General features: G+C 33.4%; 1 protein-coding gene and 1 long non-coding RNA gene across 2 annotated transcripts; both read left to right on the top strand.

Moving 5' to 3' along the window:
• Window positions 1–930: 930 nt before the first annotated feature.
• LOC112034861 (probable beta-1,3-galactosyltransferase 2) lies at window positions 931–8,649 on the top strand (the record flags this gene model as incomplete). The annotated part of the gene is given in 9 exon segments (XM_065776513.1): window positions 931–1,004; window positions 1,114–1,325; window positions 1,449–1,512; window positions 6,011–6,083; window positions 6,226–6,346; window positions 6,592–6,679; window positions 6,788–6,913; window positions 7,023–7,132; window positions 8,098–8,649. Coding segments are annotated over 9 exon segments (1,017 nt in total), but the record flags the coding sequence as incomplete, so codon positions are not given.
• Window positions 3,635–5,523, top strand: LOC136068803 (uncharacterized). The gene is made up of 2 exons (XR_010630133.1): window positions 3,635–4,249; window positions 5,463–5,523. It is a non-coding gene; the product is annotated as an uncharacterized LOC136068803 (long non-coding RNA).
• Window positions 8,650–11,817: the final 3,168 nt, after the last annotated feature.

Here is an 11,817-nt window from a genome sequence, read left to right as displayed (position 1 = left end):
AAAAACATTCCCTCAACCAAAAAAAAAAAAAAAAAACTATTGGTACTAGTAGTAATCTTAAAGTCATTAAGAAATGGACTTGTTTATAAATTATAAGTAGGTGATGATAGATAATTAAGTTTTGTTGTTTGTGTATATATTTACGTTTCTATAATTCTTCGCAGCTTATATAGGCCTAAGCTGTGCAGTGAAGAGTTGACAGTTGTCACTGTTATTATTTTTGACTTAATTAAAGATTTATGATAACTAATGGGAGTTGGATTAAACTAAACCATATGCCTTAAGGTTTTTTTTTTGTTACACACACTTGAGTTTTTATAACTGAAAATGTAATTTAAAGTCATGTTTTTATTTTATAAAAATACACAATGTGTGTAACATTGTGTGAAATAAGCACCCCAAAAGGGTAAAACTTATGTAACATTCACTAAGTGTTGTATCACAAGTTCTTCAATCAAATTCAACTATCTGGTTATATGGAAAATTATTTGTTATTCCAAGAGTACAACAACATGGTACTCTATCATCTCATATGAATAGTTCATGCTATCATAATTTATTGTGCAAGACTTACTATTATGTGAGAAGATGAGGTATTACTTTGCTATTCTTCTACAATAGTGAAAATTATGTTGGTTGCATTGACTAATAAACCACATTATTAAATTTAGTTGTTTTTGGGAAAACCTAAATTATGACTTCTAAGGAATTGTATCTTAAAAAAACACGCAAAGGGTCAACATCATAGAAATGGGTAGGAAGGCTATATCAAAGCTAATCATGTTGTGAGCATCTCTTTCTTATAAGTGCTTGATTTCATTTAATTCTTATTTAGAATTGTGTTAAACGTTTGTGTTTGATTATATGTAATCTTTGTTATGTGCCTCATAAAATGAAATAAAATAAAAATTTCTGTTTGGATTTCTTTAGTTGCATCTGAAGGAAGTAAAGCGTGAATCCAAGGAAATTTTGGGGGAAGTTTTTAAGACTCATAATGCTATACAGTAAGTTATGCTTATGCTTATTTATTTATCTTGATTACCTTATGTCTTATTCTGAGCTTGGTTCAGAAGTATTCTGAATGCAACACTTAACATAGTTTGTTGAATGTAGGACATTAGACAAGACTATTTCAAGTTTAGAGATGGAATTATCTGCCGCCAGGGCAGCTCAGGAGTCTATACGAAGTGGCTCTCCATTGTCACAAGATATAGAGAAGAATGAATCACCTGGGAAAAGAAAGTATCTAATGGTCATAGGAATAAATACTGCTTTCAGCAGCCGGAAAAGACGAGATTCAGTTCGTGCAACATGGATGCCACAAGGTTCATATATTTATTTCTTGCTTTCTCCCTCTTAGATTTTTTCTGGATTATTCTTATGCTATTTTGGTTTTTTATTTGGATTTAGTTTATGATGTTCTTTGCTTTTGAAAACATGGAAAATAGGTGAAAAGAGAAAGAAGCTGGAGGAAGAGAAGGGCATTATTGTTCGGTTTGTCATTGGTCATAGGTGGGCATTTAATTTTCTTTTGATGCTAATATTCTATAAGTTGACATGATTTTGATCTTGCATAACTTTATCTTAAACTGCTGAGCCTTTTGTCTATTAATACTGCAAGCAAAGCTGACCTTTTTGGTTGTTTGGGGGGAGGGGGGGGGGGGGGGGNAGGAAGGCTATATCAAAGCTAATCATGTTTGCGTTATTTCTTAGCAAAACGTTTGAGATTTGCTAAGAGCATAATTATGCAGCGTTATTTCTTAATTAGCAAAACGTTTGAGATTTGCTAAGAGCATAATCATGCACATTATTAGGCCACATTCCCAATCCCCATCAACCTATAAACGCATATTAAATTCATCCCAGTGGCAAATTTAAGTCAACTATTTAAACTCATAACTCATGAGTCTATATAGAAATGCTTTACTCTGAGGACTTAGGAGCCAGAGCCAGGTCATGTTAAAGTCGCACTAATATGGAAAAACAAAACTTATCCTTTTCACGAGACGTGTTATACTTATATTATATGCTTGCTCACTTCCTTGTCATCTTTCTTCCACAGTCCACTGCTTCCCTGTTTTTGTCCCACTTTATAATGAAGTGCTAATTATGTAAACACGAATGCTTGTTCTTGTTTTGCCATTTGGTTTTTGTGTGGAGGAATATATTGATGCTTGTTTTTTATGATCATAAGAAGGCAAATGGCAGTTTTTGTGAAGAAACTCTATTATAACTGAAAAATAATCGAATATTGATGATTAAATTGAAATAATTAAAACACTACCTAGCCAAGAAGAAAAAAAATATTTGCTAGGTAGTGTTGCAATCATGCATGTACAATTATCCTTGTTTAGTTTTTAGGATAAAATACAAAAACCAGGTTAATACCATTTACTATCAAGATTTTTAAAAATATCATATTTGCTCTTTAAGCACAACTAACACTTAACACCGTTTAAAAGTTCCTTATAACTCCAAGTCCTCTACTTTCTTTTGGCAGCTTATCTTGATTGTACAGGTCTCATAGTGACTATATTATGACAACTATATGTAGGAATGTATATCGGTCTACTTTGGAGGGGGGAGGGGTTTCAGGCTTTTAGCCAAATAGTGGAGGTCAGTTTGCCTAGAACTGGTACCAATTTGCATCGTTGAAGGTTGAAATTTCGGTCTAAATTGGTCGATTCTTATATGGGCTCAGTTTAGCCAGTTCTCTTAGTTTGAGACAAAGAAAAAACAATGACTTAGTAGACCTTAAAAGAAGTGGCAGAACTTGATGAATTGACAATGGTAGGGTTAGTGAGTGAATTTGGGGTGAAAATGAGAGAGAGAGAGAGAGAGAGTTCACATTTTTTATTAAGGTTAGGGAAAAAACAGCGTTGCTTTGTTTATATAATTATTATATATTTTCTTAAAGAACTAAACATCGTCATTTTATTTTAATATAATTTTTAACTAATTTTATACACTATATATGTATGTGAGTGTGTGTTGACTAGTTTGGTATCGTCAAAAATCTAGTTTCACGATTGACAATTGTACCAACTAACATTAGAAAATCAAGAACTTCTCCGATAGTCACCCTAGTCACCATCAAAATCTCTCCTTAGTGATTCAATTGGTGCAGAACTTGTTCAATGGTTTAGTTTGGATCGGTTAACGATCACCCCTAATTATATGAGAGAGGGAGTATTTGGATTGTCAACGGTAGATAAATAGTAGTTAGAGATAGAGAGTGAAGCTAGAGGAGTAGGGAAATTTTCAACAATATTAAATGACGTTTCAACTTAGGAAGCAAATTTGATATTTTGAAAATTTTGATAGTACATTGCAATGGCTTATATTAGCCCAAGCCTCGAGGGTAAGTTTATTATTTTACCCTAGCTTTTAATGTCCGAACCAAAATAATTAATAGAACTTAAAGTTTGGTTGGCTCATGATTAAGCATTGAGTTGGGTAGAATGAAAAATTGAGTAAATGAAACGACCATCAACCCAATAAATGACATAAAATAAAGAAAATCATGTGCACTGCAAGTATCATGATTAAAGCCCATGATGTATATATTATCCCTGACCAGTATCCCGTAACAAGAACATGTTCCTGTAAAATTTATTCAAAAATAATAATACTTAGTAATATAATAATGAAAAGAAAAACCAGTCCTAAGGGCATTAATGTCACTGCCGTAAGAGTTTCTGGGGTCCGAGGTCATTACGAAGAAAGGAAGCTCTGACATGGACTGTTTGGTAATTGGAACATAGCGGTTAGTGAGTCCTCTCGCTTCTGTTCAACTTCAACCTCCCTTGCCTGCAAAGAAGTGTTTAGAGAGAGAGAGAGAGAGAGAGAGAGAGAGAGCAAAGCAAAGGATAAAGAAAAGAACAAACTGAGAAGTTAAAAAACAGAGCAACTTCTCTGTTCTGATACTTTCCTTCTGTCTCTCTCTCTCTCTCCAGACTCTTGCTCTGTCTCAAATCTTGTTTCAGAGCTCACTTTGAATTTCAAATTTGATTATAAGCTACTTTGGGCTTGGTCTGCTTCTGGGTCTTATTGATTTTGTTGCCACTCTCTGTATTGTATATGGGTTTTGCTTAAGAAAGTCATTGGTTTTGGAAATATAGGAGAATCTTGCAATAAAAATGTCTTGGAAAAGCAAAGGAGAGCATTCTTCTAGAAGTGTTATATCACAAAAATGGTCCCTCTTTCTTTGTTTGAGCAGTTTCTGTGCTGGAATGCTCTTCACCAATAGGTATGGATATGTTGTATTCTATTATGCTTTCTTGGAATTCTCAGTTCCTGCAACTTTTTCAAAGATAATTGTTCAATTATGCTTCTTTTTTTTCCCCCTGAAGTGGGTTCAACTTCAATCCCTTTTTATTGGTTTGTAACCGTGAAGATTAATTAATCTCTAAACTATTTTTATGAGATCTGAATTATACTTTACATGTTTTGTTAACATCTTTAGAATTTTTAAATTAATGATTTCTGTGTTCTCTTCAGCTGGGTAGTTCTGAGTTTTTATGATTTTCAATGTTTTGATGGCATTGAAAGGTACTTTTCATTTTCATTTCGTTGTTTCATGGCATATAACATCTGGGTCTTCTTTGAAATTCGTGCCAATAATATATTTACTTGACCCATTTGATTGTAAAAGTTGGATAGATCTAAATTGAGTTTATATTATGGTTGCAAGCTATATTAGTTTTCTGTTTAAGAAGCCACTCCTCCATATGTATAAATTTGTGTATTTAATACTATATAGGACTTGTCAATTCTAGACTGAACAACTCTGCACCAATTTGTGTCAATTCCATTGTCATTTATAGATGGTTCAGTTTTTGTTTCTGTTTGTATGTGGAAATTTATTTTTGGGATGAGATATAGATGCTCTGCTTGTATGTCAGTTTTGTGGTCCCTGAAGAATGCTTTCGACTTCTCCTTTTCTTCCATTTTCATTAAAGAACAGAAGGCATTTGATGTCTCCTAGTCAATACCATACTCTTAATTTTACCTCTGGCTGAGGTAACTGGAAGTTCTTGATTTTGTTGTTACTAGCCACCCAAAACCTCCCACAAGTCCACAAAACTACAAAAGTACTTTTAGAAGTCTTTTTGGTTTATCTTGTAGTTCATTGATCAATTTGCAGCTTATTAGTTGATGTTTTAATTTTATATGGTCCCCACCTGTTACTATGGTGGGTAAAATCATAACTGAACCATTGAATTGTTAACAAAGAAGATTTCATATTTGCAAAAAATTCCAGTCATCTTATTTGCTTATGTTCTTTAATGTTGTCAAATTTCTGTTTTAATTAGTATTAACAAATAGTTATATATACATTCGTATAAATAATTTTTCTCATTTTATAAACAACAATCATATAAAATATATCTGAATTTTTGACAAGAATACTTGTTTCTGAAATTTTGTAACATTTTAATGAGAAAAGTAAACTGGTACAGGATGTGGACCGTTCCTGAGCCTAAAGGTATCACACGGACAACGGCAATGGAAGCTGAAAGATTCGGGGGGGGGGGGGAGGGTGTTACGGTTTTGGTATGTCTTTAGAACAACAATTTAGTTGCAACCACTTTTGAATGCTAGGTAGCAAATCAGTGGAATCCTTAAGTCTCTAATTAAGAATCCATCATTTCCTTGTTCTATGATAGCTCCATAATTCAATCTCTTGCGGTCAAAAGTTTGATCTCCTAAATCAATCTTTTCTCAATTCTATTTCAGGCACACTGTTTCTGTATGCATTTCTTGGGTTAATTTTGAAATTCCATATTAGAATACATGTGGGCAATCCTAACTAATCTGTTGACAATTCATAGCCAACCCCAAAATTTTGGGACTAAGGCTTTGTTACTGTTGAAATCCCATATGAGGTTGCACCCAGGAACTTTCACCTGCATATTCCCTTGTCTTTCCAACAACTGATGGTCATTTTAAATTCCTGAGAATATAGACATAATGGATGATTAATTCAACATTTCTTGTCATTATTTAGTGCCACATCAGGGGGTATTCTAGACAGAGCTGTTGAAGCTGAGGACAGAAAGCATGGAGATTTGCTAAGGCTGGTAATAATTTCATATTTTGTTCTTCCATTGTTGCCTACTCTTTCCTGCTGTATGTATTATTGATTCAAAATACGTTTTCACTGTATTGATTCATTAAATAGAAAATACCATTTGAATTTACATCTGTGTTACATGTGAGCAGGATCATGTTGAAGGTTACCTGGAATTGTCTGCCAAGACAAAGATATATTTTGCTACTGCTGTTGCTTTGTGGGATGCAGATTTCTATATTAAAGTTGATGATGACGTACATGTAAATATAGGTGAGTAAAATTTTTTTCCTTTACGGTGAATACTCCATAAAACGTTATTTAGTTTTTAATTATGTATCTTTCTTATTGAGAATAATAACTCAGTATGACATTTACAATCATTAATGCAAGTCGAAGCTCTAAATTTGTCATAGAAGTTTAACCTTCTAGTTTCTTATATCGTCAAGTATTTCTTCAGTTTGTTTTTATATGTTATTCTTGTTACATTGATTCTAACTAATTTCAAATTTCTACAGCAACACTTGGAGAAACTCTAGTTAGACATCGATCAAAACCACGGGTATATATTGGATGCATGAAATCTGGTCCTGTCCTTAATCAAAAGTAAGCATTTTTTATCTCCTTCCTTTTTAAAATGATTTTATCTTTTTCTGATGAATTTTGACCAAGTAATTAACTTCTAGTTTCTTAATTGTCCATTTCATCATACAGGGGAGTGAGATACCATGAACCTGAGTACTGGAAATTCGGTGAGGCTGGGAACAAGTATTTCCGTCATGCTACAGGACAGCTCTATGCTATTTCCAAAGATCTGGCAACTTATATATCAATAAACCAGTAAGTGCACTTATTGTTACCCAAAATAAATTATGGATGCTAATGTGTGGATCTACAAGTTGTTGGCTTGTTTCTTGCACTAATGATGGTTGTTGCATAATTATTTCAGGCATGTTCTACACAAGTATGCTAATGAAGATGTCTCACTGGGATCTTGGTTTATTGGACTTGATGTGGAGCATATCGATGATCGGAGACTATGTTGTGGCACTCCACCTGGTAAAGTCCTGCTTTCCTGAGAACTTGTAAATTGTCATGACAATATGGGTTTTTTTTTTTTTTTTTTTTAAGGGAAAAGGCTGTTTGAGCAACAAATGTTTAGATACTTTGTAAAGAAAATATAATACAAATAGATTCAGTCAAATAAACTGAAAAGATCAAAATATAAATCCAGTCTATTAAATTGAAATGACTCCTACCTGAATGACAGTAGAGCATTAATTCACACGTTTTGCTCAAGTGAGGGGAAAGTCCATCATTCCAATTGTTCTTCCAGAAGAGAGATACTTCACACCAGAAATTGAATTGACTAAATGATAGCAACAATGTGATTTTTATTTTTCATCTTTCTGAAAGGTAAGAAGAACTTATCTTGTAGAGTCCTGAGAAAGTATATACTGTACAACCAATAAAGATAATTTGTGCTGGACCCCAGATGGTGAGAGTATTTAATATTGAATGGCAGATATAAAAAAACCCGTTGTTTTCTGTGATGGTTACAACCATACTGGTTACCATATTCACCATTAAGTGAGATTTACCTTGATCTTATTTAATTGACTCTCGTACTCCTTAATTTCTACCTTTTCTTGTAATGACTATAATATCTACAATGTCTTCTTATTTACAAATGGTCTGCAAGAGAGAGAAGAGGAAAAAGAGGGGGGGGGGGGGTCCTCTTATCTTATGTTCAAATAGTCTCTAACTTAGAATGTTATGCATCTTGAGTTTGAAAGTGGATTAAATGTATTGTATATAGTGATTATAAAGGTGGACACATGGCTTGTTGACTTCTTCCCCCTCACCTGGACTACCATTTTCATGTACCTTTGGTCTGTGGTATGGGGTTGCAGCAAAATGCTGAGAACACTAGCTTTTGTTTGGTTTGTTTACACACTTTGAGGATGGGTTTGTGTCGCTATATTATATATAGTTTAAATTTCTGATGTAACTTATTGATGCAGATTGTGAGTGGAAGGCTCAGGCAGGCAATGTCTGTGTAGCTTCGTTTGATTGGACCTGCAGTGGGATTTGCAGGTCTGCTGATAGGATTAAGGAAGTTCATCGGCGGTGTGGGGAAGGTGAAAATGCTTTGTGGAGTGCTTCTTTCTGAGACGCAGTGGCTTGGACTTCTTCCAAACTCAGGAGGATGATAAGCAAGAGTAGTTAAGTAACCGTGCTTTTTTTTTTGCCCTGTATTTTGTGTGAGTATAGGGAGTATATCATCTTACACTAAGAGAGAGAGAGAGAGAGAGAGAGAGAGAGAGAAGAGGGGCCTTGCTACAAGGACATTCTTTATTTTAAGAGAGGAGATTGCCCATAGTAGCAGCCAGAAAAGGAAGCAAGAGATAGTCAACACCCATTCTTTGATGCTTGGAAGGCCAATTTGTAAGTTACAGTTCCATGGCTATCAAGCTTTTAATAAAATATAAATATCTGGTGGCTTTTGGCACCCTTCCTTACTGTTTTCAAGTATTAATTTGAAGAAATGCTCTCTTGATGATCTCTTTCCTAAATTCTGTCTTGTGACTCCAATTTTTTTTTTTTTTTTGGTTGTAAATTCCATGTCTTAGATCTCCATATTTGCATTCTTTTGGATACAATAATTATATAAATAAGAGTTTGGATGGACCTCGGGAACCATATAGCATTAAAAACCCTGCAGTTTTTTGGCATTATAATAAATGAATTTCAATAGAATTGACGCCGGGTTACCAGGGAATCTGGATGTTTGATGGATTACTAATTTGGCTAAATCAATTGGTTAAATATTTACAGATTCATAATGTTAGAAAAGATGAAAGATATACAAAATATTGATGTAGATTATAGAGAGAAGCCAAGCCAAGAATAGGTTAACGTGGTTCGGTTTGCCATACACGGGAGAAAGCTTAAGTGGCTATATTTTTACTGTGTTCAATTGTTTATACAATAAAACTTAAACAAGGGTATATAGAGGAGCTAGCTAGGTTAAAATCCTAGTTGGGCATACAATATATTTAGTCACCATTACATAAATTCACAATATTTTTAACACATAACATAGATGGATTTAAGAAAAGATTGACGTCCATGACATATCTCAAGAAGCAGTATCAAACTATCAATACATTTTAATGTGAAGACCAGTTCTCCAAGCTCTCTTGGTAAACTTTGCCAAGATATTGAAAGTCATGCGCAAAGTTAAAAACAGATCAATTATATAAATATATATATATATAATATTATTAATGCAACTTGATTAATAAGTGATATCAGAACAATGATAGAAAGTTTCCTCCCACTAAGCTCTTTGCAGCTTTGCAAGATATGGTCATTTAGTGATCAGTCATTACTCTTAAGGTAGAAAAAATTGGACCTTACTTTGAAATTGACATTTTAGAATTGATAGATATGACAATTGAAAAAAAGGAAGATTGAGGACTAGGAGGATCAAATTTCCTTTCGGCGCAGTTTCGTCGTATAAAAAGTCAGCTGAAGATTATTTCTTTGCAATGGAAATCATTTTCAGGCCACGATTTTGCTGAAGATGGTTAATTTTTCCAAAAGGTTTCAAGTTCTATTTCTTCAATGGAAAATCCTTACTAAGACTACGTGTACACTGGGGATTGAGCCAGAAATTTATCTTTGGAGACTAAATTAAAATTTGATGATGATTTATTTATTTTTATACAATAATATAGAAAAAAAAAAAAAATAAAACTTTAGAGGTTGGTCTAGTAGCATTCAAGCATCATGAGATCTATGAAACCTTGGGTAGTTAGGTTTATAACTCCGAATACTTATGTAGTGAGTGTGAGAGACATGAGATCACATGCATGCACTTAAGAAAATATTTAGGTGCTCAAAAGCTTTGAAAACTCATGTTAGCCAGAACAAAAAAGTTGGTTAAAAAATAATAAACACGTTCAACATGAAAATGAAGTATTTTTTAAAGATGTACAAAAAAAAAGTGTAAATCAAACTTCATAAATAATAAATATGTTCTGAGATTAACAAAATTATCACACTTTTCTCGTGTCTTCGACCCAAAACAAAAATGTAAAAGAAAAAATGAACTAGTTTATCTTAATCTTCTAAGAATAGCATAAAAGAATAATGTGGATTTATTCAACGTTTTGGTTAAGTCGTGAGAGAATAATGCCATTTTCGTCTTCCTTTATTTTATTTTAATATTTAATTAGTTGGAAAGTTAAAAGTTAGAGCAAGTTGTGAGCTACAAACATTATAGAAGAAGGTTTATTAAAGTGATAATTTGAGATATTGTGAATTACAAATACTAAAAATTATCTTTGAACGCACACATACATATAAATTTTGAAGGATTCATGCATGAAGCTTTGGCTTTTAAGAATGCAGTTTTCATCTTCCGTCCCCAGAAAAGGTTTACTGATATCCAGCCAAATGCATATAAAGAGCTTTTTGGGTCTAAGAAGCTCTTTTTGCCTCCCAAATGGACCTTAAGAATATCATATTATTATAAAATCTTGTAATAATAAACGAGGAGCATTATGTTTCAAAAACCAGAATACTTAGTTCATATCTTAGCAAAATATGAATGTGTTTGCTGAGGTGTTCTCTTATGGCCAAACTTTAAGCCGTCGGCCAAAGTTCCTACTCTCAACGTGAGTTTTTAACCTACTAATAATAGTACTTCTTTATGCAAACTATTGTTCTTTTTTTTCTTTTTTAAACGCAAGCTGTTGTTTTAGATTCGAAAGGAAACATACATTAAAATTGTTCTTGCCGCCTCAGATTCACTACAACAAACTTCATACTTGTTAAATTTCTCTTCACTTTCCATATGCTGGCGCTAAATTTGCAGCAAAAACGATTTGCTCAGTTAATATTCAAAGAGAAATGAGCAGAAGTGTCAAATTTTAGCAATGAGTTGTGCTTGAAAGACCCATTAATGAAGCAAAAAATAGAAGCAATGGTACATGCTCTAACCTTTCTCTTACACAAAAAAAGCAAGTAAAACAAAGGAAATAAAAAAGACCATCTTACACAAAAAAAGCAAGTGAAGCAAAGAAAATAAAAAAGACTATCAAAGTTTATTTTCAACATTGCTCCATGAGTCTTCTTCTTGTGAACGAGTCTATCATAGAACCATATCATCATGACAAAGAGCTTGGGTTGAACAAACTGCACAAGGAGACTTTTAATTAATTACCTCAATTCATGAACATCAATGCAAAAAAATTAGAAAAAGAAAAGAAAAGTTAACTGTTGAGTTAAAAAGATAAAACGGAAAAAGAAAAGAAAGAATGCACCAGGACTTACCTTCCATGCCCTGGGGTTTCAGGCTATGAAAGAAAGAAATTATCTTTGATCCTTTGATGGAACAATACGAGGATTTGGGAGCAGTGGAACGTGATATTGGCACGGCTCAATCAAAAAGCAGGGCCCATAACATTTTGAACGCTGATTTCTTATTGAACCGGACCAATATCCCGTTAAACTGATCCATCTCTCCCATCACCACGTTTGATCTTAGCTTAGCTAGCAACAAATCTGCAAATAAAACAAAACCTACGTAAGAGAAAAAGCAATTCATAACACCAATAAATAAAAAATATTGAAAGAAGTAGCATATATTCACAAGAAGACATAATATATATGAAGGAAAATGCAATTATTTGGTAGAAGTGAGAGTGATGCAATTCATAGCTAGCACCTCAAAC

The sequence above is a fragment of the Quercus suber genome, unplaced genomic scaffold (genome assembly GCF_002906115.3).
Source record: "Quercus suber isolate HL8 unplaced genomic scaffold, Cork oak 2.0 scaffold_135, whole genome shotgun sequence".
Lineage (NCBI taxonomy): Eukaryota > Viridiplantae > Streptophyta > Magnoliopsida > Fagales > Fagaceae > Quercus > Quercus suber.
The sequence above is the reverse complement of the archived record's forward strand: the minus strand, read 5'-3'. Positions and strand labels throughout refer to the sequence as shown.